Source organism: Apium graveolens, chromosome 8 (assembly GCF_009905375.1).
Source record: "Apium graveolens cultivar Ventura chromosome 8, ASM990537v1, whole genome shotgun sequence".
Lineage (NCBI taxonomy): Eukaryota > Viridiplantae > Streptophyta > Magnoliopsida > Apiales > Apiaceae > Apium > Apium graveolens.
The window spans coordinates 138,646,552-138,671,178 of NC_133654.1; the positions used below are offsets into that span (position 1 = coordinate 138,646,552).

Genomic DNA, 24,627 nt, shown 5'->3' on the forward strand with positions numbered 1-24,627 from the left:
AAATCTGAAGTCGGCATCACCTTCAAATTCGAGTTTAATTCACAGAACTCTTCAAGAACACCAAGAACACATATTCAAATAATTTCCAGAAAATTCAAACCTTAATTTCTATATGATACTGAGCTCTATTTTTGAAGTATAATATACCAAATCGACCAGAAAAACATGCTCTACAACATGGAAGCATCAAATCACATCAACAACATCAAGAACAAAAATTCATCATTTAATTATCAAATAATTCGAATATAAATAATTAAATAAGAAAATTACGGTGATTTCTGGAAAGAAACTGATGATTGATTCAGATAGAGGATTCCGAGAGCTTCGTTTTGATATGCTGCACGCCCGAATCGGAGTTCGATAACGCCTTCGTTCGTTTGTTTGATTCTCGGGAACGTATTGGTTTCTCGGGTTTTTCTCTGTATTTACGGTGTTTTAACTGGTTGCAAATGAATAAACGGAATAAACGAAATAAGAAATAGGCTATTTATATTTATGGAATATTGGATCGTTCTGGATCGTTTTGGATCATTTTGGATCGTTTTGGATCGTTAAATTAGTTGCTTAGCAGCTAAGTAACTGCAATAACGATCCGATTCAATACCAAAATTGGATAATTATCAAAACCGAGCTTTTTATAAAACATTATATACGAGAATAATATAAAAATATCCCGTCTCTCGAAAATACGGGTTTTATTGATTACCGAAATAACTATCGTATCGAAAATCTTGCGTCGGGCCGCGCACGGGTCAAACCGTAATCCGGATCGAAAAAGTCAAAACACGAAAAATGTCCGGAATTACCAGATTAGGTTAGGAAGGAGTTTTCGGAAGAGTTTCGGGTTGTAAAAACGCAAAAACGGTTGAAGTCGGACGATTCCCGGCTTTATAATATAATTTTGGTAATTATTCAGAAAATAATTAATAATTCATAAATTAATATAAAATCATCTAACAGTCCAAAAATTACCAGAAAATATCACAATTATCTATATTTTATTCTGGACATATAATAATTCAAATATTCAAATAATATCACATATAAACACCCAAACATCAATTCCACTTATCAGATAATTCACTAAAATTCACCTAAAATCACATAAATAATTCCAAATAATTATAATAATAATATTTGAAAATATGGGATATTACAATCTACCCACCTTATAAGGATTCCGTCCTCGGAATCAGCAAAAGAGAGCACTAAGGGTTTTCTAACCAATTTTCCGTCACACTGCCTTACTTTGACTTGAACAGGATACTCAACTTAACTTGATTGGCATACCTTCGAATATTTGAAATGATAAAATCATAGAATTTCAAAGAGAAAAGAATTTGATACCATAATGGAACCAAAATCTGAATTTGAGAAAAAGTATTGTTGAAATGAAATAATAACTGAGAGATCAATATGATCAAACAAACTTGGTATTGCGTGCCCAAATTAAGACACTACTAAAGGTTGTTAACCTTCATGTATTCACAACACACACAAGTGATGGCGTCCCATCCAACTCCTATCACACAGACAGGTATACCTTGCGTCCCTTATATTTAAGGTTGTTCATCTCAGTCAGAATAAAAGAATATGAAAAAAATTGAAAATCAAATGAATAAAGCTGACAAGATTTCAAAGCTGATATTTCTGAAGGAAATGAAATCCAGAGAACAAAATTATGTCACCAAATGAGCAAATGGTGTCACATCATCAAGAAACCATCCACCAAATAAGAAAAGTGGAAGTTAATTATCATAACTTGACAGAGCTATCAAAACCTGAAAAATAGACTTCATGACAGCCTCTGACATATTTAAAACACAGTTATGATTGAAAATGAGTGTTAGGGAATATATCCTCAAACAATTACTTCTTTTGAGAGAGGCCAAAAGAAATTATAGAAAGAAAAGGTATTGCCAAAGTCTTAATGCTTATCTTCTGTTTGAATTCTTCTGTTGACTCGTCATCCGATTCTCGACACTTCTTCATATTCCAGGGATATCGATAATCTTCATCGTCATCAAATCGTAGTAGCCTCGGAAGATTCCACCATAGAAGTTTGCAGCTTCCCGGAGTTCCATCCAGCTCAACACAACCATCTCGAATGAATGCGCCTATCTTAACTTATTCGTTGGTACTATATCCAATAGTCCAACAGGAACTCGATATGAGCTCAAACGTCCTCACATAGCTATACACACTCCTACACACTCTCGTTTCTAGTTTACTATAACCTCAGCTCTGATACCAACCTGTCACGCCCCCAAATCCGGGGTCAGAAGATTTGGTCGTCACTATGAAACCTCAATCCAAAATAACCTGTTTAATCAAAATTAAATGCCAGCGGAAGATATTTATCATAAATGACCCCAAACTAATCCAAGATCTTTTAAGGTTACAGTTCTAGAAACAAGATATCCAAATTCCACCAATAAATTTTTCACTTTCTTTTAAAACTCTTTTCAATAATTTCCAACTGAAAACTAAACCCACTAGTATAACTTCGAAATGAAGTATACTAGGCCCAAATAAAATATACAACTATATATAATATAATATAAACAACTTTATACAATAAAACTTACACTAGTCCGTAAACCCTGGACCAACCACCTTCCAAAAGCTTCTTCTTTGCTTCCTCGAATTACGCAGCTAAACAGCGCAAGCTAATCCTCACTGGAGGTTAAATTTGAAAACAGGCAAGTATGAGCGAAAGAAATGCTCAGCAAGTTAATTATAACATATATAGGGTCGTCTTGATATAAAACCGACATCTGCATCATCGCAGAACATTTAAAAATCATAATTGCTGAATCATAAAATTATAGTAGTGGAACCTCAGAATTGATTCCTTAATTGTATTCAAAAACCCTTTTATATTTTCCAGCGACGTGCTTCAGCAATACTTTGAATCATAACGAGAATAAAACTCGTAAAACAGTGTTTACGGAAATATCGTAAACCACAATAACATGAAATAATGATTATGGATTGAATCATAAACTTTACTCAAAACTCAACTCTTGATATTAATACTTATTTTGTTGTCATATCAAATTAGATATCAATACGAACTTTGATGCTCACAACACCCATACTGAAGTCAACATCAATCATCTATACTAATACCACCTTTGATATTTAACAACAACATAAGTATCCACAAAATCAGAAACTGAATCAAAGCCACAATTCACTTTTAATCCAAAACAGAATCAGTACTTTTAATCCAAAAAGAATCAGTTGATAAATTATTTATTCTATGAATATCAAAAATGATATGATAATTTAGATTAGGATCATTCTCCGACGGACGTACTATCACATGCTGATCAGCCCGTGTGATAGCACAAGGTCATGATTCATAGAAACGTGACCTCAAAAACACGAGTACCCAAACAAAAAGGCATAACTAGCCTGTGGCAAAATGGTGTCATAATATTTCATATGGCACTTAGAAATAGCCCTCCGCTGGACCGTCCGTCCCGGTCACTTACGCAATTATAATCCAATCTTAAAACCTTTTATTGAAATGGGGTCATGATACTCGACACCCAATTCTTGGGTAGGAATATTCGCAACCCAATCACTTTTATCAAAATCCAAAACATTTATAAATCCAATAATTGGATAAGTAAAATCACTTGCCTATTCTGAACATAGAATAGCAGATGAGTATTTGCATAAACATAATTATTTAATTCAGCGATATGTAAAACATTTATCTATTCCGAACAGAGAATAGGGAAAACAATACTTGCATAATATAATTCGAAATAAACGTCACTTGAATGATAAGTGAAGTCAGGGGTACTTGCATAATATGAATCGAAATAAACGTCACTTGAATGATAAGTGAGGTTAGTGTACTTGCCTTTGGGTTTTAGCAGTTAGTCACACTCGCAATGACGCATCTATTCTGACATTCTGTCTTAAGATATCATCGTCCTTCTTTTCAACACTTGACTGATATGCTGCTCCTGCGATTGCTAGAAGCCAGATACCCAATACCATTCCATCTCATTCTTTATCCAACGTCTTGTCCCGATCAACTCGAGAGATCCGCATCTATAATTAAAATATAGAACTTTAATTGTCTAATCGATAATCACTCGACGAACTACGCGTCAAAAGCCTATCGTCTACCCATACGATAACCCGCACATAATTATGACATACAAATACAGAAATCTTGACCCACGTACGCACATAATTCACATAGCACGTAATCACATAATCCACGTATCACATAATTCACATCACATATAACTCGGTTCGTCAAAAGGCTCGACTCGGTAAGTTTAAAACTGAAATCGGGTCAGAAATATGATTTTTCGATCAATAATCGACTCAGAATAACTTGTAAACAAACGACCTTTCGAAACAAAAAGGATTTGGGTCTCGAAAGTATTTTTATTGAAAGCGGAATATTTTTCTGAGTCTGTACGCGTTCGTTTCATATTAAACAGACGAACGGTTGATTTATTATGAATTTTTGAACATTTTTCGGAATAAAAACGATCTCCGAATCATTTAATAATAAAATAATAGGGTTCGAACACCCTAAAATAATTTTATAAGAATTATCGAGCTTGGAAAATAATTTTAAATAATATTTTAAAGCTCGAAACTATTTTTCAGAATTTTTAAATCAATTTTAAATAATTAAATCTAATTAAATAATCAATTAAAATTAATTAATAACTAATTAAATTAATTAATCAACTAATATTTAAATTAATTGACTAATTAAATAATTAATTATCAACTAAAATTAATTAATTAAATAATTTGAATTTATTATTATTTTTTTTTGAATTAAAATAAATTCTCAGAATTTACAATAATAAGAAAATGATATTTGAAAATAAAATAAATGATTTTTAAAACTAAAAACTGAATTTTGATTTATTTTTAAATCAGAAATGCAGAAACATGTTTTTGAAATTAAGTTTGGGGAAACAAGAATCAAAGTCGGGTCTTAACAAAAGAAAACGGGTCGGGTTGGAGGAGAACCGGGTCGAGCAAGAACTCCGGCCACCTTCGCCATTTTTTCCGGCGTCGAGCTCGCAGATTCCGGCGAACAATGAACTTGGTGAATTTCCACTCAAAATTAACGAAATAAATTGCAAAACGAAGCTGGTAACATATGCAATCAATCCCCAGGATCAACTTCAATAAACATATCGTAAATAATCTAGAAAATTAAAATTAAAAACGAATAAACAAAAACAAATAAAACTTCGATTTATATTAATTGTTAATCGTTTGGCCTAAATAAATACACGATTCAATTGCAAATAACATCAGGAAGCTAACCCCATCATCAAAATCGATCAATAACCCTAGGATCAAAAATACCCAAATTCGAGCATAAACCCTAAGATTACGAATTGAAAAATTACTTATCGTTTGATGATTATGATAAGGAATTATGAAAGAACAGATCGAGGGCTTCATTTTGGTTACTAGAACATCGAAATCTGAAGTCGGCATCACCTTCAAATTCGAGTTTAATTCACAGAACTCTTCAAGAACACCAAGAACACATATTCAAATAATTTCCAGAAAATTCAAACCTTAATTTCTATATGATACTGAGCTCTATTTTTGAAGTATAATATACCAAATCGACCAGAAAAACATGCTCTACAACATGGAAGCATCAAATCACATCAACAACATCAAGAACAAAAATTCATCATTTAATTATCAAATAATTCGAATATAAATAATTAAATAAGAAAATTACGGTGATTTCTGGAAAGAAACTGATGATTGATTCAGATAGAGGATTCCGAGAGCTTCGTTTTGATATGCTGCACGCCCGAATCGGAGTTCGATAACGCCTTCGTTCGTTTGTTTGATTCTCGGGAACGTATTGGTTTCTCGGGTTTTTCTCTGTATTTACGGTGTTTTAACTGGTTGCAAATGAATAAACGGAATAAACGAAATAAGAAATAGGCTATTTATATTTATGGAATATTGGATCGTTCTGGATCGTTTTGGATCATTTTGGATCGTTAAATTAGTTGCTTAGCAGCTAAGTAACTGCAATAACGATCCGATTCAATACCAAAATTGGATAATTATCAAAACCGAGCTTTTTATAAAACATTATATACGAGAATAATATAAAAATATCCCGTCTCTCGAAAATACGGGTTTTATTGATTACCGAAATAACTATCGTATCGAAAATCTTGCGCCGGGCCGCGCACGGGTCAAACCGTAATCCGGATCGAAAAAGTCAAAACACGAAAAATGTCCGGAATTACCAGATTAGGTTAGGAAGGAGTTTTCGGAAGAGTTTCGGGTTGTAAAAACGCAAAAACGGTTGAAGTCGGACGATTCCCGGCTTTATAAAATAATTTTGGTAATTATTCAGAAAATAATTAATAATTCATAAATTAATATAAAATCATCTAACAGTCCAAAAATTACCAGAAAATATCACAATTATCTATATTTTATTCTGGACATATAATAATTCAAATATTCAAATAATATCACATATAAACACCCAAACATCAATTCCACTTATCAGATAATTCACTAAAATTCACCTAAAATCACATAAATAATTCCAAATAATTATAATAATAATATTTGAAAATATGGGATATTACAATCAGTTGCTCCTATTAGGGTTCTACCTTGGGTGGAGGCGTAGGATGAGTGTGAGGGTATCTCCACTATTGACGAAATCGTTTGAGTTGTCCTAACGGTGTTTCTTCGGGGGCGTTGTTTCCACTCCGTGTTCTCACCATGGTTGTTGTTATGCTTTCCCACAGACGGCGTCAAATATCGTGGATTGAAAACTAGGTTGTATTTATTGCTTGGGATCGTGAGCTTCGAGGCTCGATTTGACAGCTCTTGTGTTTCGTGACTCAATCTGCCTTAACAAGATACCTACGTACATTAATGTATGTCAAGGATCAAGTCAAAAAAGTAGTTCTGATTTGTGGAGTGAGATCCCTTATATAGGCATGAGATGCCTTTGAATTAGGTTGGGGTTAGGAGACTTGGTGGGCCAGTCTCAGAGTTAGAATGGACTTTGGAGTCCTAGGAATTAGGAAACTGATCCTTTATCCTATGAGGCCTCTTGGAGGCTGATCCACAGGACTTATATCCTTTCGAGGACCGTTAACGATAGCCGATTTCTCCTATTAATATTAATTACGAAAATAATTAATATTAAGGGATTTTGGGCCTTCATAAACGGGCTTTATTGTTGGTCTAATCCGTGCATAATTAATGCGATATTAATTGCGACTTTCATGTCAATTAGATTTATTACACTGTTTATTTTTATTTTTAATAATCAAAATAACGGGATAGCTGTTAAATTAAATTATACCACATTTTGATTATTATATTATAGATAATTTAACAATTTAGTAAATTTATAACATTATTTATTTTTATTTTTAATTAAAAAAATCAAAAAATAACCATTGAACCGAATTTAATTTACTAATATCGTAATAAATAAATAATGCAGTAGTACTCCCTCCGTCCCACCAGGATGTTTACATCTCTGGTGGGCACGGAGACCAATATATATATATATATAAGTAGGTAAAATAATGAAAAGTGATGAAAAGTGGTTAAAGTAGTGGGACCTATTAATATTTAATAATAGATTTGAGAGAGTGGAGGAAGTTAGTGGGTGTAATAGTGTTTTATATTATTAAAAGTTTACTATTTTTGGAATGTAAAGAAATGGATGGGACGACCCAAAATAGTAACTGTAAAGAAATGGATGGGACAGAGGGAGTAGTAAATTAAATATGAAAGTCAATTAATTTAGACTGGCATTCAGTAGTCTGAATTGTACAACTAGTGCTTAATATTCAAAAATACCCTCACTCAGCCGGATGCATATGGCCGTGTTTGGCTGTCCATCAAAAATAGTTTTTTCTCTTATAAGTATGTAATTATTTATTGATTTATTGACGTTCAATTTATAAGTTAAATTTATAATTCATAAATTAATAATTTAAGTGGTAATAATGTCGTATTATTTTAATTTATTTTATTTTTTATTAATTTTAATTTTAAAATATATTTTTTTTGAATATTTTTCAAATTTTAAAATTACAAATTAAACTAATTATATTTAAAAATTATTTATTTTAATTTACTTAAATAAAAAAGTTTCTGAATTTTAATAAAATTATCCGAGGAATTTCCCAAACGGGACAATATCTTCAGCAGACCGATATACATGTATACAGAGTTATAAATCTACACTACACACCAACATCTGACTAATTTTCTTGGTCTTATACACACCGTAAAAGGGTAATTATCTCTCCCCTTTGATTCTATTCAGATACTCGTGATTTATATTATTACATGTATGTATGTATACGTATGAATTTAGGGGGTTTTGTTATCAATTTTGATTGTTACCGTCTTTATTTATTTATTAGGGTTTTTGGTTCATTGTTTTGTGTAATTTCTTTGGGCAGATTTTAATTCTGCAGTGTATAGATTTTATTTATCAAGGTTTTTAACCAATTAAAACTTAATTTAGCCCCTTTTGTTCTCTTTGTTTACTTGCTTCACGATTACTTATGAATTTTAGTTATTAATTGGACCCTCGTGATTTTTCACACAGATGGAACAATCAATATCTTCTCTCGCATTTAAAGGTTCTGTTACTGAAGCTATTTTTGAGGCTAAAAGGCAGAAAAAGCTTTTCGTAGTTTATATATCAGGTATACTATCTTTTCGATGGTTTCAGAATATATTAAACATTCCCATCTTGTACAAGATTTCGTTTGCTTCTTTTGTTATTTTTTATTCTGCATATATCTATGTTTCTACACGTTATCTGTTTTTTAATTTATTTTGACAACCCTAATTACTTGTGCTGCACCAACCTAGTAATTACAAATATTGATTTCGAGATATATTTTAGGCCTCCGGTGATATTAAGGAAAATTTGGAAGCTCTTTGAAAAGAAATACAGAAGCAATATGAGGAATTTTGTTGGAACTTGTGAGATGAGGGAGATTATAGTGATTATGAACTGAAAAGTGAATTTAAATCAGATACTGAGTAATTACAAGGGGTAATTAATAGTCATAATACTACAGCAGACTAGACTTACTGTAGCCAAACCACTTAAATATACCAGGAAACAACTTGCAGAATTTCTAATTAACCAACTCTACTTACCTTCTTACTTTTACGTTTTATAAACTCCTAAAGATAATATATACCAATTTCTTGCAGATATTTTATGTGCTTTCAGGAATGTTCTCTCGTGTGTAAACTATCCAAGTAGCTAGCAGCTGCTCCTACCACCCTCAGAATAAATACTTACTAAAACCTTCCGGGTTGGCTTTGTAGTCCTCAAATCGGTCTTAATTGCTCTTTATTGATGTTTGATCTATTAAATTCGCGTCACTTGCTTAAAACTGTGACCTTGTTTTCTCAAATTTAGTGTCACTTTTTCTTTTTCCGAGAATATTACCAATTCAATATATATATATATATATAGGGTTAAGTTCTATGGAGACCACTTTTTTTGGAGACCTCCTGATCAAATAGAAACTACATTATAATAAACTAGAAACTAGCCTAATCAATTAAAGCCCAACCCAACTTAATGTCAAACCCACTTGCACCAGATACGTGAAATCATCAACATCACCTTCTCAATCTTCCATTATAATCAACCAATCTCCCTTTCAAATTATTGCCACCATCTCTAATTATCCAAACATCTCTGATCTACCTACTCCATCTTCAGTTCTCTTCGCACCATCAATTTGATTATATTAAAAAATTATCAAATTTAACTTTTGATCACTGTTTGTGTTACATAAATCACTAACTGGTATAACATGAAATGATGAAGATGATCAGAGTTAAATGTGCAGAGTGAGAGTGCTGGTGGATGGAGTTTTAAACGATTATTGTGAAATAGGGGGAGATATATGTGAAAGAAATATGAAATCATTAACAATTACAAGTTATCACCAATAAGTCGCCGGTGGAATTTAAACATGAGATATGAATACAAATATCAATTGATATGAAAAAAATCATCAGATCTACCCTTCAATCACTAAATTGTATGATGACAATCACTAAATTGTATGATGACAATCACCAAATTGTATTATAAAAATCACCAAGTAGTGTATACGAGACATATACGTACAAACATATATTTTTTACGGAGATTAATAAAAATTCTTAATCTTATTGGCCGGAGAAGCTACTGATGATTTTCTGCAACTAGGGGTATAATTAATTTATTAAAAATGTGAAGTGATGGAGAAAGTGCTCTGATTAGAGATAGCCAGAAAAATTGGCCGGAAGGAGGTGAGTGATACTGGGCAAAGAGGAAGGATGTTGATGTTGAGAGAAGATCTGCGGTAGTGGACTAAGGGAGGGGTGGTTGTAAATAGGAATGTAAATATGTGATGTATGAATGGTTTCTAGTTTTTATTTTAAGGTTGGTTTTTATTTGATCATGAGCCTATATATATATTACCTTCATACCTTTTTGGGTGCCAACAAAATGTATGAACCAACAATGCTTCTCTTATTCCTTTCGTGGTGAACTTGTATAAATCATAGTCTCCTAGCGACCTTTTTTAAATACTTATGTGAGCTGATCACAAACTACAGTAACATTTTACACTTTAAAAAGACATGATGTCAATATCTATGTTTAGATCTTTACGTATCAAAACAAAAATGTGGATAAAAAGAGACGTTATTAAATAAGAGTTAAACCAGGAGTAAGTATATCCTGAGTGGATCTGAGATGAGAGAGAGATAGATGGATGGAGAGAGCTGAGAGATCAGATCGATAAGATAAATAGTAGATAGATAGAGAAATTCAGAGAGAAGATTTCACTTTAGGTGACAGGACAGCTGAGTATTAGTATAGATAGTATAATAAGTCTAGTATATTGTGTTAGTAAGGGCAGTATGGTCATTTACAGTTGTCTTGTTAGGTATATTACAGTGTAGGCTCTACTCTATAAATACTGGCAGTGTTTTGTAATTTTCATTATGTTGAATATATGTAAATGGCTTTGCCACCACTCTCTTCCTCTCTCTATAACTGCTTTCTATCTTTCTCTCTCTAGGGTTTCTCCTTCCCTATTCTCCCTCTGTTCTAATTTATCTCTCTCTAATTTCTCTTTTCTGGTTCTAATCTCTCCCTAACTGTCTATTTCTCTGTTCTATCTGCTGTCAATTACTTTCATAAACAAAAACATCATAAATAGCATTAAACAGTTCGGAATCAACTAATTACTGACAAGGAATCACCCCTTGGAGCAGGAAGGCTGGAAATCACATAGTTATTATTTTCTTTCAGAATAACTTCACTACATATGAATATATGATGCTCACAAAGTTTGCTAATTTTCTTATCATAAGATTAGGACTTAGCATATGGATTTCGGTTGTCAAATTTTCGGTTAAATTTTTTATAGTCTATCTTGAATAGAATTGTTGCTCCGGTTCAGAATTTTTTTGGTTAACCTTGGTAATGTGATGGCGAGATCCCTGGACTCCTTCCTATCTTTGTTTAGGTATCTTCATTGTTGAAGATCTAAACAATCTATCGTTTACTTTATTTTTAATTTTTACACAACTCAGAACATTTCCGTAATGTAATATATATACAGATAAATATCTGTATTGTTAATGGGTATAAGTTTGTTCTGGAAACTTATGTCCTTAGATTATGTTGTGTAAATCTTTTCTTTTATAATCTTTTTCTTTTTAATCTAATTTTCTATAGAGAAATACTTTAACGATGAAAATTTTACAGGTGAAAATCTAGAATCAAGTAATCTTGAAAAGTCTACATGGACGGACTTGAATGTATGATTTCTTTGTATCCTTGTTCCAGTTTGAATTGATTTTGTGCTGTTGAATTCTTACTTTCTTCCTCCTTTTTCTAATGGTCAAATATATTCAGCTTGCAGAGGTAATATCGAAGTACTGCATTTTGTTGCAAATCTTGGAGGGAAGTGCCGATGCTGCTAATCTATCTGCAATTTGTATCCCTTCTTTTAGTTAAATCCTCTTTATTGCTTTTCTGAACTGTATTAAAGATGGAAAGCATTGCATATAATTAAGTTTAAGTGTGGACATAGATGTTGAAATGTCTGCTTGTTCGTTTGCAACCATTATACAGATTGTCTATACTTTCTTTGCTCATGATATTATCTTGCATTGTTTCCTTTCATCTCTTGATGTTATAGGCCTACAATATATGAAATGCTTCGGTGAACCATATAGCTTCTCAAGTTATTGTATATATAACTTGTATAAGACCACCAGGTCAGGGGTCTGACTGTTACTACTTGTGATATTTTGATACAAAGTATGCGTACAAAAGCAGTCATTACTCATAACTGTTAGAAGAAGATAGTATTTGAAACAGGCAGGCAAAATATTCTCTAGACTTTTTGGTGCAGGACATAATACTAAAACTATGATGAAAAAGAAGAATAGATGAGGGTGTTTCGTCTGCAGAACAATTACTAGACCTAAGGGTAGTTGAGCTTTTACCCAACATGGGGATCTGCTTAAACCAAGAACAGCAGTTGCAGTAACTGTGAGTTTGTGATAGTTCAGTCATGAGCTAATGTGTACAAGCACATAAATTGGGAAACTGAGCGAAGTTACAGGTGAGAATTTAGAGACAGTGCTTATGGCGGATTCATATTTACATGTATTATATATTGTTTGTGATGAGAGATATGAAATCAGTTTCATGAACAGATTAATAGAAAATTTATTAGAACTACAGTAGAGAATATCTCTAAGCAGACTCTGAGTGCTCAGATTTGAAGTTTTAGAAATTTTACGGAAATTTAACTCAACTGAGCGTTGACACCAAATTTCTTCTTATTGTTGCCAATATCTATAAATTTTCATATTTCTGCTGAATTGCTGTTTGTTGTAGCAGTTGCACTTATAAAATCTGATACAAGCTAATTTAAGTGAATGTAAGGTTGACCTATAACGTCCAAGTGAAAATATGAATTTCTGGAGATTTCAGTGAACAGAGGTGGAATTGATGATGTAGATTGGGAGAACTTGCCTGCTTTGATATATGTCAGATGATTTGTAGTAGATGATTAGGGGGCGGGTAGAAATCAGATTTAATGTTATAAAATCATCGGTTGTAGAGAGAGAGTTTGTTATCGTCTCCAATAGAGAGCAGAGACAATGAAACGACGTCTGAGAATTTTATTTCATATCAAGTCTGGTGTTAATATTGTTGACATGCTTTCCCTTATTGAATCAGACTGTGCAGATTAGTGCTGCTACTAATATTATGATGACTATTATGACTGGGAACTACTCAATTCGTGTTAGCAATCATCTTGTTCTCTAGAAGTGTAGAGCTTATCAACATTGTTAAATTTCAGTTGTGACAAATTTCCTCTGCGCATCACTTGCATGCATACACATTCATGTAATATTCTACAAACTGCCAGAAAGTTCGTTGCATCCCATATAAATCTCCTAATTTTTCTCATATTATTACGTTTATTCTCCACAGGTTGTGTTCTGGGGACACTTGTCTGTATACTTTTCTAGTTCTCATTCCATCACATTTCTAGTCCTTTTGTATGAGATGCTACTTCGCAGTGAAACACTAACATTAAGTGTTAACTAGCGGTTTTTAATTTGCCTCTATTTGTATTTAAAGAATTAAACATTCCTGTTATAATTTATCTTATTTCAGGGTTTTCTTATATCATCAGTTTTTTTGGATAGGAAATTCGATTTTCTAATAGATAAATTACTATATAATATTTTTTTGGATACTAATGCTGCTATGTGTAGCTTCAAACATAGAATGATAGTAATATGTCAAGTCTTTAGTCTAAGGCTCTATTTTCGAATTGCGACTAACATTGGAGCCTTACATTAATCGTATAGACGCACAAAAATCTCCCCCATGTATAACAGTTATTGGATACAATGGTCTACAACTGTGGCAAAATGGTATGATATGTTATTTTGACCGAACTCTATCTGTTCATTTTACATCATAGTGAAGCATGCTAATTTTTTAGTTCGTTTGTGCAGAAGGTCTTTTGAGTGCTGAAGTCTTAGCATCCAGTCTTGAGAAGGCATGGTTAAATCTTCATCTTCAGGTATATATATGATCTTTGAAGCTTTTTTTTGTTGTCTTGTTCTTGGACTTAACTTTTTGTAATAGAAACAGTTCTTGATGTGCTTCTACCACAGCGCTCTTCTTGTATATATCTTTGCAATTTTTTTTAATGAAAATATAATACAAGCACGATTTAAATTTAAAGCTAATTTTCACAGTATTGTTTTTCTCAATTACAATTTTTTTTTCATTCTTATAAAATAATTGTTAAAAGATAATCCAACATAAAAATGTTCAAGAAAAACAATTCAATATTATGTAATACATAAAAGTTATCGTCTTGTAGAAGAACATTAGTTGGTCTTGTAATTGATTTTTAAGCAATTGTGGGACTTCCGTCAAGTTTCATAAATCATGCATCTGTATATTATATTTGTTGCTTTTTTTTGGCCCTCTAAACGGAGTCCTGTTATCTTTCTTTACTCCCCTGTCACAATTATCTTGATAACAAAATCAAATGTAAACTGCAGGCAATATCTAATATCGTGTTTCAAACTTAACTCGATTAAATTCATTTTCCTCTTTTCATAACATGTATATATAACTGTAGTTAAATAATAAAGTAGGTTTAGTGTTATCCTCTCTTTTATTAACTAACCGAATTGAGCCGAGCTTTAAACCTGTTTGGCTCAAACTCGGCTCTTTTAGCTCAGTCGGCTTGTTTAACTTAACTTATATTTGTGTATTTTATTAAAATAATGTCCTAAACAATTCAAATATTTTAAATAAAATTTTAATTAAGTTCATTTTTGTCATCAGCAACAGCTGAATAAATTATCATAGTCCATAGTACCATAAAACAAACTCACCACTATGGGGTTTTCTATACACTACCCAATTAGTATAGTTTTAATGAATTTTTTATTTACAAAACAATATATTTCAATATAATATGATAAAAGTTGCAAAGTTTTGATAGTATATTTAAACAAACAACAATGGCTGATTTAACTATTTAATATTAGTAGTTATGTTTAATCAAACCAAAGTCATTTATTAAATTTAGTCTTATTGAATTTCAATAGTATGCATTTGAAATTGTGATGATATTGGTTATCTTTATAACTTGACATGTAACTGTATTAGCAGGGTTACATCGGTCATTATAATAATAATAATAATAGTATCCGTGTTGTAGTCTTAAGGGTTAAGTAAGGGCATAATGGTCTTTTAAGAAGTTAGCTACAAGTACTGGCTATATATACCAGGTGTAATGTTACATTTCCATTATGCTGAAATATATGAAAAGGAACATGGTTTCCATCACTCCCACTCTCTCCTCTAACTGACTCTCTCTATATCTCTCTCTAGTGTTTATCTTTCTCTGCAAGTTATCTCTATTCTCTATCTCAGATATGCTCTTTTCTCTCTGAGCTCACTTTATTTCTGCTTATTATCATCTCTATTTCTCTGTTATTGCTTGTTTACTTATTATATACAAAAACACCAAAAATAGTTGTAAAAACAGCTTGAGATTTCACCAAATCCTGACAAATTGGTATCAGAGCTCACATTTTGATCCAACCAGTGCTTCATCCTTGTTGTGCTAGTCAAAATGAGTCAAACGGTTTTAGAAGTGTTGTAATTGCAGTTATAAATCTCCAATTATGACTAAAATTGTTAAGGTATATTTTTCTCGTATTACTCTCAGATCGGTAGTTGTGTTGAACAAGTCTGTTGATTTGAAGTGTTGTCGCTCGTTTTTATTAGTTACTAGTTTTGTGTTTTGCTCATTAAAAAACCACAAAAATAGTAGTGTATTGAGTTGTTCTGATAGTTATACTGTAGTTGTGATCAAAATCGAGTTATCGGGTTGGCGCTAAAGGTGTTTGAGTAGTTGACTGAGAGAAGTAGTGCTTTAGTATTATTATGTGTTGTAGGTATATTGTTACTGTGAGGTAATTGAGGTTGAAATCTGGTGGTGAATCTAGTATTGTTGAGAGTAAGATGACTTATAATACTAGAAGGGTGAAGCAAGCCGAGAGTTCGCAACAAGGATCCTTGAGGATGATGCAATAGGTGTTTCAAGGTTTTATGGAAGGATGTGATGACAAGTTTGGAGAACTTCAGGGTCAAATTGGAAAATTATTTACTGGAATGAATGGTTTGATGAAGACACAAGAGGAAGTAGATGGAGATTATACTGATGACAGTGACAGGGAAATGATAGATGATTCTCATGTCAATCATGAACAGAGGGGGTTTTTAGGGATCCTATTCATACTGCTAAGATGAGGCAGAAGCATATTGTGACAGGGCGTGGGAGAAGGAATGAAGAGGTAAGGAATGCTAAAATTGGAGGAAGTACTGGTACTTCAGATGTCAACAGCTTGAAACACATGAAGCTTACTTTTCCTTCACTTAAAGAGGGAAGTGATGCAGTGGAATGGCTTAGGGACTGTGAAAAATATTTTTCAATTTTTGAAGTTGACAAATACCAGGAGAGCTGCTATAGCTGCTATGCACAGGCACCCTTAGATCCTGGTATAAGTCATTCGTGGTGGGAAGGGATAGGGTAACCTGGGAGTAGTTCACTCAAGCATTTTTAGCTAGGTTTGGAGAAGTGGAAACTGAATTAGTGTTTGACAGATTCAAGAAGTTACAAGTCACCACTATTGAAGTGTATTTTGATGAGTTTGAAAAAAATGCAGAGGCCAGCTACTAAGCAAGATTCTAAGCTTAACCTTTGAATACTTCCTGGAAAACTTCATTGGAGGACATCAAATTGAAATAATTGGTATGATAAGGCTGCTAGAACCTTCTTCACTGGAACAGGCCTTGAAACTTGCAAGAAATTGAAGGAGTATTTTTACTGGCCAACTATAGGGTAAACTGTGGGAAGGTGGATAAGGGGATGTGTAACCTGCCAGCAAAATAAAGGAGAACATGTCAGGAGTCCAGGGTTGCTACAACCATTGTAGGATTTCAGTGAGCCCCGGAGAGACATAGCCATGGATTTTGTCACTGGCTTGCCCAAGTCATGAAATAATATGGGTCATAGTGGAAAAATTCAGCAAGTACTCTAATTTCTTGGCACTCCCACATCCTATAACTGCTAAAGGATTATCTCTTGTGTTTTTTGAACAATGTTACAACTTACATTTCTTGCTAGAGTCAATTGTTAGTGATACAGACATCCTGTTTCTCATCTTTGTAAGTGAATTCTGGTAGAACCTGTTTAAAGTCTCACGTACTGGGCATAACACGAGTACAACCTACCATCCTCAGTCAAATGGTAGTACCTAAATAGTAAACCAGTGCTTAGAGCAATATCCATGAATATGATTAGTGAAGCACCTAAGAATTGGTCTTCTTGGCTAGTAGCTGCAGAATGGTACTACAATACTACCTTTCACACTGCCCGAAAGGCTACACCCTACCAAATAGTATATGGGATCAAGCCAAGACATCTGGTGTGGCAGGATAGGACTCGGACCAACATTCACAGCTTAGCTTAGAACACTGATGCAAGAGAAGTAACAACATTGGATAGGTTAAAGGAATTGTTGGAGGCTGCACAACTAAAGATGAAGAGGTATGCTGATGCTAAAAGGACTGAAAGGGAGTTTGAAAAGGGGGAATGGATATATCTCAAGCTTCAGCCCTACAGACAAGTCTCAGTTGCCATCAGAAAAAGCCTAAAATTATCAGCAAATTACTATGGACTTTATGAGATTTTAGAGAAGGTGGGAAAGGTGCCTTACAAGCGTGCATTGCCAAATTCTTCAAGGGTTCACCCTATGTTCCATGTATCTCAGCTTATGAAAGCTGTTGGTCAAACTAAAGGTGTAGAAACAGTTGCCACAAGTATCTCAACAAGGAATCTTTGAATTAAAGTCTCCGAGGCAGCTAGATTGCAAGAGCATCTCAAGAGACCACAAAATGGTTTATCAAAAGTTGATCCAGTGGCATGGTTGTAGTGTTGATGAAGCAACATGGGAAGATGAAGACCTACTACAGTGCAACTTTCCTGAATTTGGTCACCACGAGGACATGGTTTAGCTGAAGAGGGAAGGGATGTCAGGAAGTGCAGTGACGTAGTATATTAGCAGGGTTATATCAGTCATTATAATACTAATAGTATTTGTATTGCAGTCTTAAGGGTTAAGGAAGGGCATAGTGGTCTTTTAAGAAGTTAGTTACAAGTACTGGTTATATATACCAGGTGTAATGTTACATTTCCATAATGTTGAAATATATGAATAGGAACGTGGATTCCACCACTTTCTCTCTCTCTCTAACTGACTCTCTAGTTTCCATCTTTCTTTGCAAGTTATTTCTGTTCTCTATCTCAAATTTGCTCTCTTCTCCCTAATCTCACTCTATTTCTTCTTATTATCATCTCTACTTCTATGTTATTGCTTGTTTACTTCTTATTATATTAAAAACACCAAAAACAGTTGTAAAAACAGCTCAGGATCTCACCAAATCCTGATATCCGGAGAAAAAGTAAGTGCATGTAATTCAGATATAGGTTGTGTGAATTCTGGGCATGATATTGTGAGTTACTATATAAATTAGACTTGATCGACTAAAAAAATATACAAACTTTTAGCATACAACTCGGATCGAATTCGGTTCGGCAGGAATTGTTTGCGATCAAACTTGTTTGGCTTGAGTTCGGCTGACTCGCATTGTTCGCGATCATACTCGTGTATGGCTCGTTTATTATCGGGTTAAGTTTAAATATTGTTCTTCGTTTGATTAGAAAATTCTGCTCGGCTTTGTTCGTTTCAAACTCAGGTTGGCTTGGACAAATTTTGCCTCGGTTTGTTTACAGCCCTAGACTTGGGGCAAGGTTTAGCCGTTTAGGGAATCGGGATGATTAATGGGTGGGATGGTAAGGAAGAGAGTACGACGGGTGGGCAGTGGTGGATAATACAAGATGTCGATTGTGTAATATGAGTAAACCTTGCAATTTTGGGTAAATTGTTACTAGTTTTGTAAATTAAAACTTGAGTTCAGTGGAAGATTTATATATATATATATATATCAGGCCGTAGAAACTAACCTTAGGCTAGAAACTAAAAATAGTGATTTGTAATTATCACTGTTCTAAAAGTAGGTCTAGTTGGTCGATTAATCGGCGCATAGGCGGGTAAAAAATGCCTACTTTTGTAAAATCAGATAGTAGACTTTTTTTTTTTGCAAAAAATCAGGGATTAATTAGTCCAGGTGGGATAAATTAGTCAAAAATACGAAAACGGTCAAAGATAAGAAATAAAACATAAAATTGTGGGTATTTGGGTGTTTACATTTATCTGAACAAAAGATGTTTTAATGTTAGAATTTTTTTTGTGAAAAATAATATTTAAATACATTCGATTAATCTTTATGATTGATCTCCATCTGGCTGAGTAGTAGCAACTTGAAGGTGGCCTCATCATATAGACCTGCCAATTGTTTTCTTAGAACATTGGTAGTTACAAATACTGATTGTTCGTAGTACTGTGTACACCTTCAACTCTGTTAAATAACAGTCACTACAGCCTGCTTTAATCAACACAACCATGACTAGTTACTACTATCACAAACAATTAAACTCAAGTTAACCAAATACGACCAAATCATAACCTAATAATAAACACAGACACGGCATTTTGTATATATAAATGTGTGTGTATGTATAAAATACAGCATTACCATCACAACCACGTTCGATTACCTTCACCACTTCAAGTTACCACCGCCATCTTACCAACTATCTCTTTCTCTAACCAATTAATCCTCAAAATTCAGTAAAACAAAGTAAACAAGAATTTCAATTTTAATGGTGGTTGTAATATCTATGTCGTGATTAGATTGGATACAAAACTACCTTGATTGTTTTTGTATTCAAATCTTTTTGCAATTACTGGTGATTAAGGCATTAACAAACAGATTTGGTGGTTGGTGGAAAAACATGGTAATTTGTACATTGTAGCATGTAAAACGGTGATTTGAGTAGGTTCTTCAGTTTCTAGACTAAGATAGGTTACTGTTTGCAGTAGTCCAGAACTAATGGTGTCAGTTGAAATTAACTAAATTTGACGTCCTTCAATTTCTCATAAAAGAATTATACAAGTTTAGTTGATTGCCATAACTTTGTTGTACTTGAAATAAAGTGAAGATGTATTACTTATGCAGGAGACAGCAGCTAGTGTCTTGACTGCAGCGCTTGCCACACAGAAAACTGAACTACTTGCTCAGGGAAACTCTGGCTATAATCTACCTGGTCAAAGAACTTCATCAAGTTCAGATGCTCCATCACCTTTGACAGATAATCACATTCCTAACCAGGGTGCTAATAGTAATACACCCACAGACTTCAAGTCAGTAGATGAAAAGGAGCATCTCCCTGCTAAGGTGATTTCTAGCTATAGAAGTTAAAGTCCTAAATATCTATGCACGTGATGACTAACTTGTTCTTTGTTTATGCGGACAGAAAAGTAATCTTGAAGTGGGTAATGATATATCCCCAGCACCAGAAAATGAACATGGAAGTACTCATGCTGAACAGGCTTCTCCATCAAAAGTAAATGAATTGATTGATCCTGTGAAGATGAATCCAGAAAATATTGTCAATGACAAAGTTGGATGTCCTGTTCAGGAGGCAAACTTGGTTGATCTACGGTCAGAGGCCAAAAAGCTCACTTTGGAAGGAGTTGGTGAATCCAAATCTGCTGGTCAGGCTAAAAGTGCTGATGATTACAAGAATGATGATCGAGATTTCTCTATAAATAAATCTGATGTTCATTTAAATATCCGACTGCCTGATTGTACGAGTCTGCAAGAAAAGTTCTCTTTGACTAGCATTTTAAGAGAGGTCAAAAACTATTTGGATGAAAAACAAGAAATCAGCATGCGTTCTTATGATCTAGCAATACCTTATCCTCGGAAAGTATTCGGGAATGATGGTATGAAAACTCACTCTCTTTCCTATTTTTATGATAATTAGCAAGCAGTCCTGTTTTATTGCATTAGCATTTACACATAAACTTTCTTATCAACCTTAGCTTGGGTAGGACCTCCATTTCTTTGTAAGATTTTACTTTAATGACAATGCATGGACTTCTCAACTCTAATGTGTGGAGGTTCACTTGTGTGGACACCTGCTGGATTATATAATGCCTAAGTTTGGCTTGTTAGTTCTCATTGCATGAGCAGTCAACTGACTTGTTTAAAACAGAGCCTCATGATAACTGTTCGTTTGCATCTGGCACTTTTGACTTTCTATTATATATAATTTTTTTTATGGATCAGCTGATTCCTATTGGTAGAAATTCATGGTTGTCAAGTCCTATTAACACTGAAATTTTATGTTTCTTAAAATTGCTGAACATGAAAACTAAACTTTTTCTATTGGGCTTGTTCTGTTTCACTTGTGTGGACAATTATGGATTTAACTGTGCGGTTATGGTTACGGTATTGCCTATAAGTTGTAAAAATAAATTTTAGGTAACCACTTCAATATTGTTTTACTTTTACAAGATTACATTGACCTTGGATTATTTATTAGTGCAAATGAGTATACAGATAAACCTATAAAACAAAAACAATGTATAAATAAGCAAGCCTATTCTTTAAAAAGACCTGTAGGCCAGTTGTGATTGTTTTAAGAGGAGTTTTGATAAATATTTGGCAGTTGAAATTCCGACAATTGAAGGAATTGAGAGTGTTGATTGGTAAGCTTCGTATCTGTGGACTGTAGTATAGAGTATAGACACTCATAGTCAGGAATGTATATCTACAACTGAAAAATGCCTACTTTTATTGGATATTATTAAGTACAGCCACAGGAATGTCACCTTCCTGCAGCACCATTAGTAATTCAGGCTTGTAACATAACCCGTTCCTTCACAATTGTACAATTATGAGTTGATTTATAATTCTTAATTTCTTGTTCAATGCCAAATGAGTATGCAGATAACTTATCTAGCATAAAAAAAAGTATGTACGTGAAGCCATTCTTTAAGAAGACTTCTCAGCCAGTCAAGAGTTTCTTTAGAGGATTGTTGTTAAGCATATATGAAATTGGGATTCTTACAAGAGTAAAGGCATTGAGATTTTGGGTTGTAAGGTTTATATTATAACTGTGGACTTTGGACAGCGGTAGTTAAAAGTATAATTCTACAGGTAGAATAATGTACTCTTTTGTTGGACATGATGATCTTGGCATTTGATTGAATTTCCTACCATACAATCAGGTCTGGCTTTAATTTTGTTCTTTTACCTAACACAAGATCACGATGTTCATGATAATATTCAGTGTAAATATTATAATACATCTGCGTTTATTCTAATTAGGCAGTGATATTTCTTTCAACGATTATTGGCTATGGTGAGATATACAATGAAAGGCTCATGCTAGGAACCAAGTATGGTGGCGTGATATACATTCATGAATCATGATCAATATTGATACATATTAGTCCTACTTATATTATCACTTAAGGATAAATGTGTTGATTAGTTGTATGGCAGCCTTATTACATTAATTTAGGTATTTATCAGTTGTTGGGAGTGGACCTTGTATATGTTCAGTCAAAATTACCATTGTTCTATTTGAAGCTCTTATTTTTCGCTCATTAATGTTTTATTTCGAGTTTGCTACTAATTTATTTTATTTGTGTACAGATTTGAACAAAACTTTATCAGAATTAGGTCTTTCTGATAGGCAAGCCCTAATATTGGTTCCTCACAGCAAAATTGGTGGTTACCCTAGAGAAGGATCTGTTTCTAGGCACCAGACAAGTGCAAATCAGAATATAGATTCCTCAAATGGAAGCAGTGAAGGATATTTTTCATATGTTAAAAATATTATATCGTACGTGAACCCTTTTTCGTATATTGGAGGTGGGACCAACCCTCCAAGTCCAGTTCATGAATCACAAAGCAGCACTTGGCAATTCAGTAAGTTGCTTTGGTACCATCAATCCAACAAAATTTGCGTTACATTTTATTATTTATTATTATCATTAAGTTACTATAAACGAAAAGAAAGAAGAATGGTGTGTAATGTTAATTTCCCCTTGCAATTGTTGACATTATAGGGCCAACTACGACCCCGGAAAATAGCCTCAGGAATGCTGGACCAAACCAAAGTGCTTCTGCATCTGATGGAAATAGGAAGCGTCCAGCATCCTCTCGATTTGGAAGCAACATTCACACACTAAAACATGATGAAGATGATAAAAGCAAAACCAAGGACAGAAATGCTTTCTGGAATGGTAATTCTACACAATATGGCGGCGACAGCGATGGAAAATGAGATTTGAAGGCACTCTTGCAAGGGCATAGTCATGTATATATTCACAGTCCGGTTTTGTTTCTTTCATTCAACTTTTGACAATCAAAAAGTGAATTGCTAAACAGCCTGGGGGTTGCTGTTGCCACTTCCTTTCGATTTTTGTTTATAAATAAGGGACTAAAAAAAGTTTTAAATTTTTAAGCTTTTCCGTTCACTTGTTCCCATGATCCAAGTAGAATTTATAACTATGGGTGTGGACAAGATGGAGGGAAACAAAGCCTATATATTTCCATGAACTATGAAACATTTTTAAGTCCCTTTTCTGACAGCAAGATTACCATTCATTAAGAAAGGTACCATCAACAAGGAGGTTACAAGAAATAAAAAATGGATCAAGATTATCGTAAGGATAGAAGAGATCCAAGGACAAATTGAAATTTATTACTTAAAATAGAAAGATGTCTAAGACTTATGCTTAAACTAATATAATGAGATCCTATTATAGTAGTCTTTATAGTAGTCTTTGAGGAAATCTTACGAGCCAATCAGGTTTAAATATATGGAAGGATATCTTATTTTTGTGAGATAATAATTTTTATTTTTATTTAATACACACCTCACCTTTAATTTTACAAGTACATCGCACACTTTAATTTAATACATATCACACACTTTATTTTATACACACCACACTTTCTTTTACAAGCATAATAATTAATTTATATTTTTTTTATAGACATAAACGGTTAAACCGTACTCAAAGATTATGGAGATTATGGTCAACAGAACATTCACCCGTCCCCTTCCAGTAACACCAATATTGATTAAACTATGCTAAAAAATTATGGTCAACAGAACATTCACTCATCCCATTTCAGAAACACCAATATTGATAATGAAATACCAAGGTTCTAATATCTGGTTATCTAAAACTCGGATTACTCGGAGTACGAGAACGAGTACTCAAACTCATCCACATATCCAATCTGATTTCGATTTACTCATTCATGACTCCATCTTTTACTTGACTCGGGTCAAACTCGGTTAATATTTGAATCTCTTGAAAAAACCTTGATTTTTGAATAAAAAATTTGAAAAAATGAGTTACGTCAAGCAATACGTGGAGTAACTCCCGATATAGCAGTAAAAGCAAGACGTGGAAGTGAGTATTAGTTTCCAATAAAGACATACTACATTAAGCAATTTTAGTTAG

At 33.4% G+C, this 24,627-nt stretch overlaps 1 protein-coding gene across 3 annotated transcripts; it reads left to right on the forward strand.

The window, feature by feature from the left end:
• The first annotated feature begins 8,191 nt into the window (after positions 1–8,191).
• LOC141678912 (plant UBX domain-containing protein 11) lies at positions 8,192–23,608 on the forward strand. Of its 3 annotated transcripts, none has more exons than XM_074485338.1 (10): positions 8,192–8,313; positions 8,633–8,732; positions 11,819–11,871; positions 11,969–12,050; positions 13,948–14,013; positions 14,098–14,165; positions 20,312–20,530; positions 20,610–21,081; positions 22,802–23,077; positions 23,218–23,608. In XM_074485338.1, exons 2-10 carry the CDS (start codon positions 8,633–8,635, stop codon positions 23,433–23,435), a joined length of 1,554 nt encoding a protein of 517 aa, XP_074341439.1. In that variant the 5' UTR covers positions 8,192–8,313; the 3' UTR covers positions 23,436–23,608. The 3 variants fall into 3 exon arrangements, with proteins under 3 accessions (XP_074341439.1, XP_074341441.1, XP_074341440.1); XM_074485340.1 differs by having other exon boundaries at positions 14,101–14,165; XM_074485339.1 differs by lacking the exon at positions 8,192–8,313 and adding an exon at positions 8,476–8,520.
• The last annotated feature ends 1,019 nt before the right edge of the window (positions 23,609–24,627 follow it).

What these genes read in the sequence shown, in the direction of transcription:
- LOC141678912 (XM_074485338.1), top strand. Translation starts at nt 8,633, where the DNA reads ATGGAACAATCAATATCTTCTCTCGCATTTAAAGGTTCTGTTACTGAA. An exon ending in TTTCGTAGTTTATATATCAG is followed by an intron (nt 8,733 to 11,818) that starts GTATACTATCTT and finishes AAAATTTTACAG; the next exon opens with GTGAAAATCTAGAATCAAGT. An exon ending in GGTTAAATCTTCATCTTCAG is followed by an intron (nt 14,166 to 20,311) that starts GTATATATATGA and finishes TTACTTATGCAG; the next exon opens with GAGACAGCAGCTAGTGTCTT.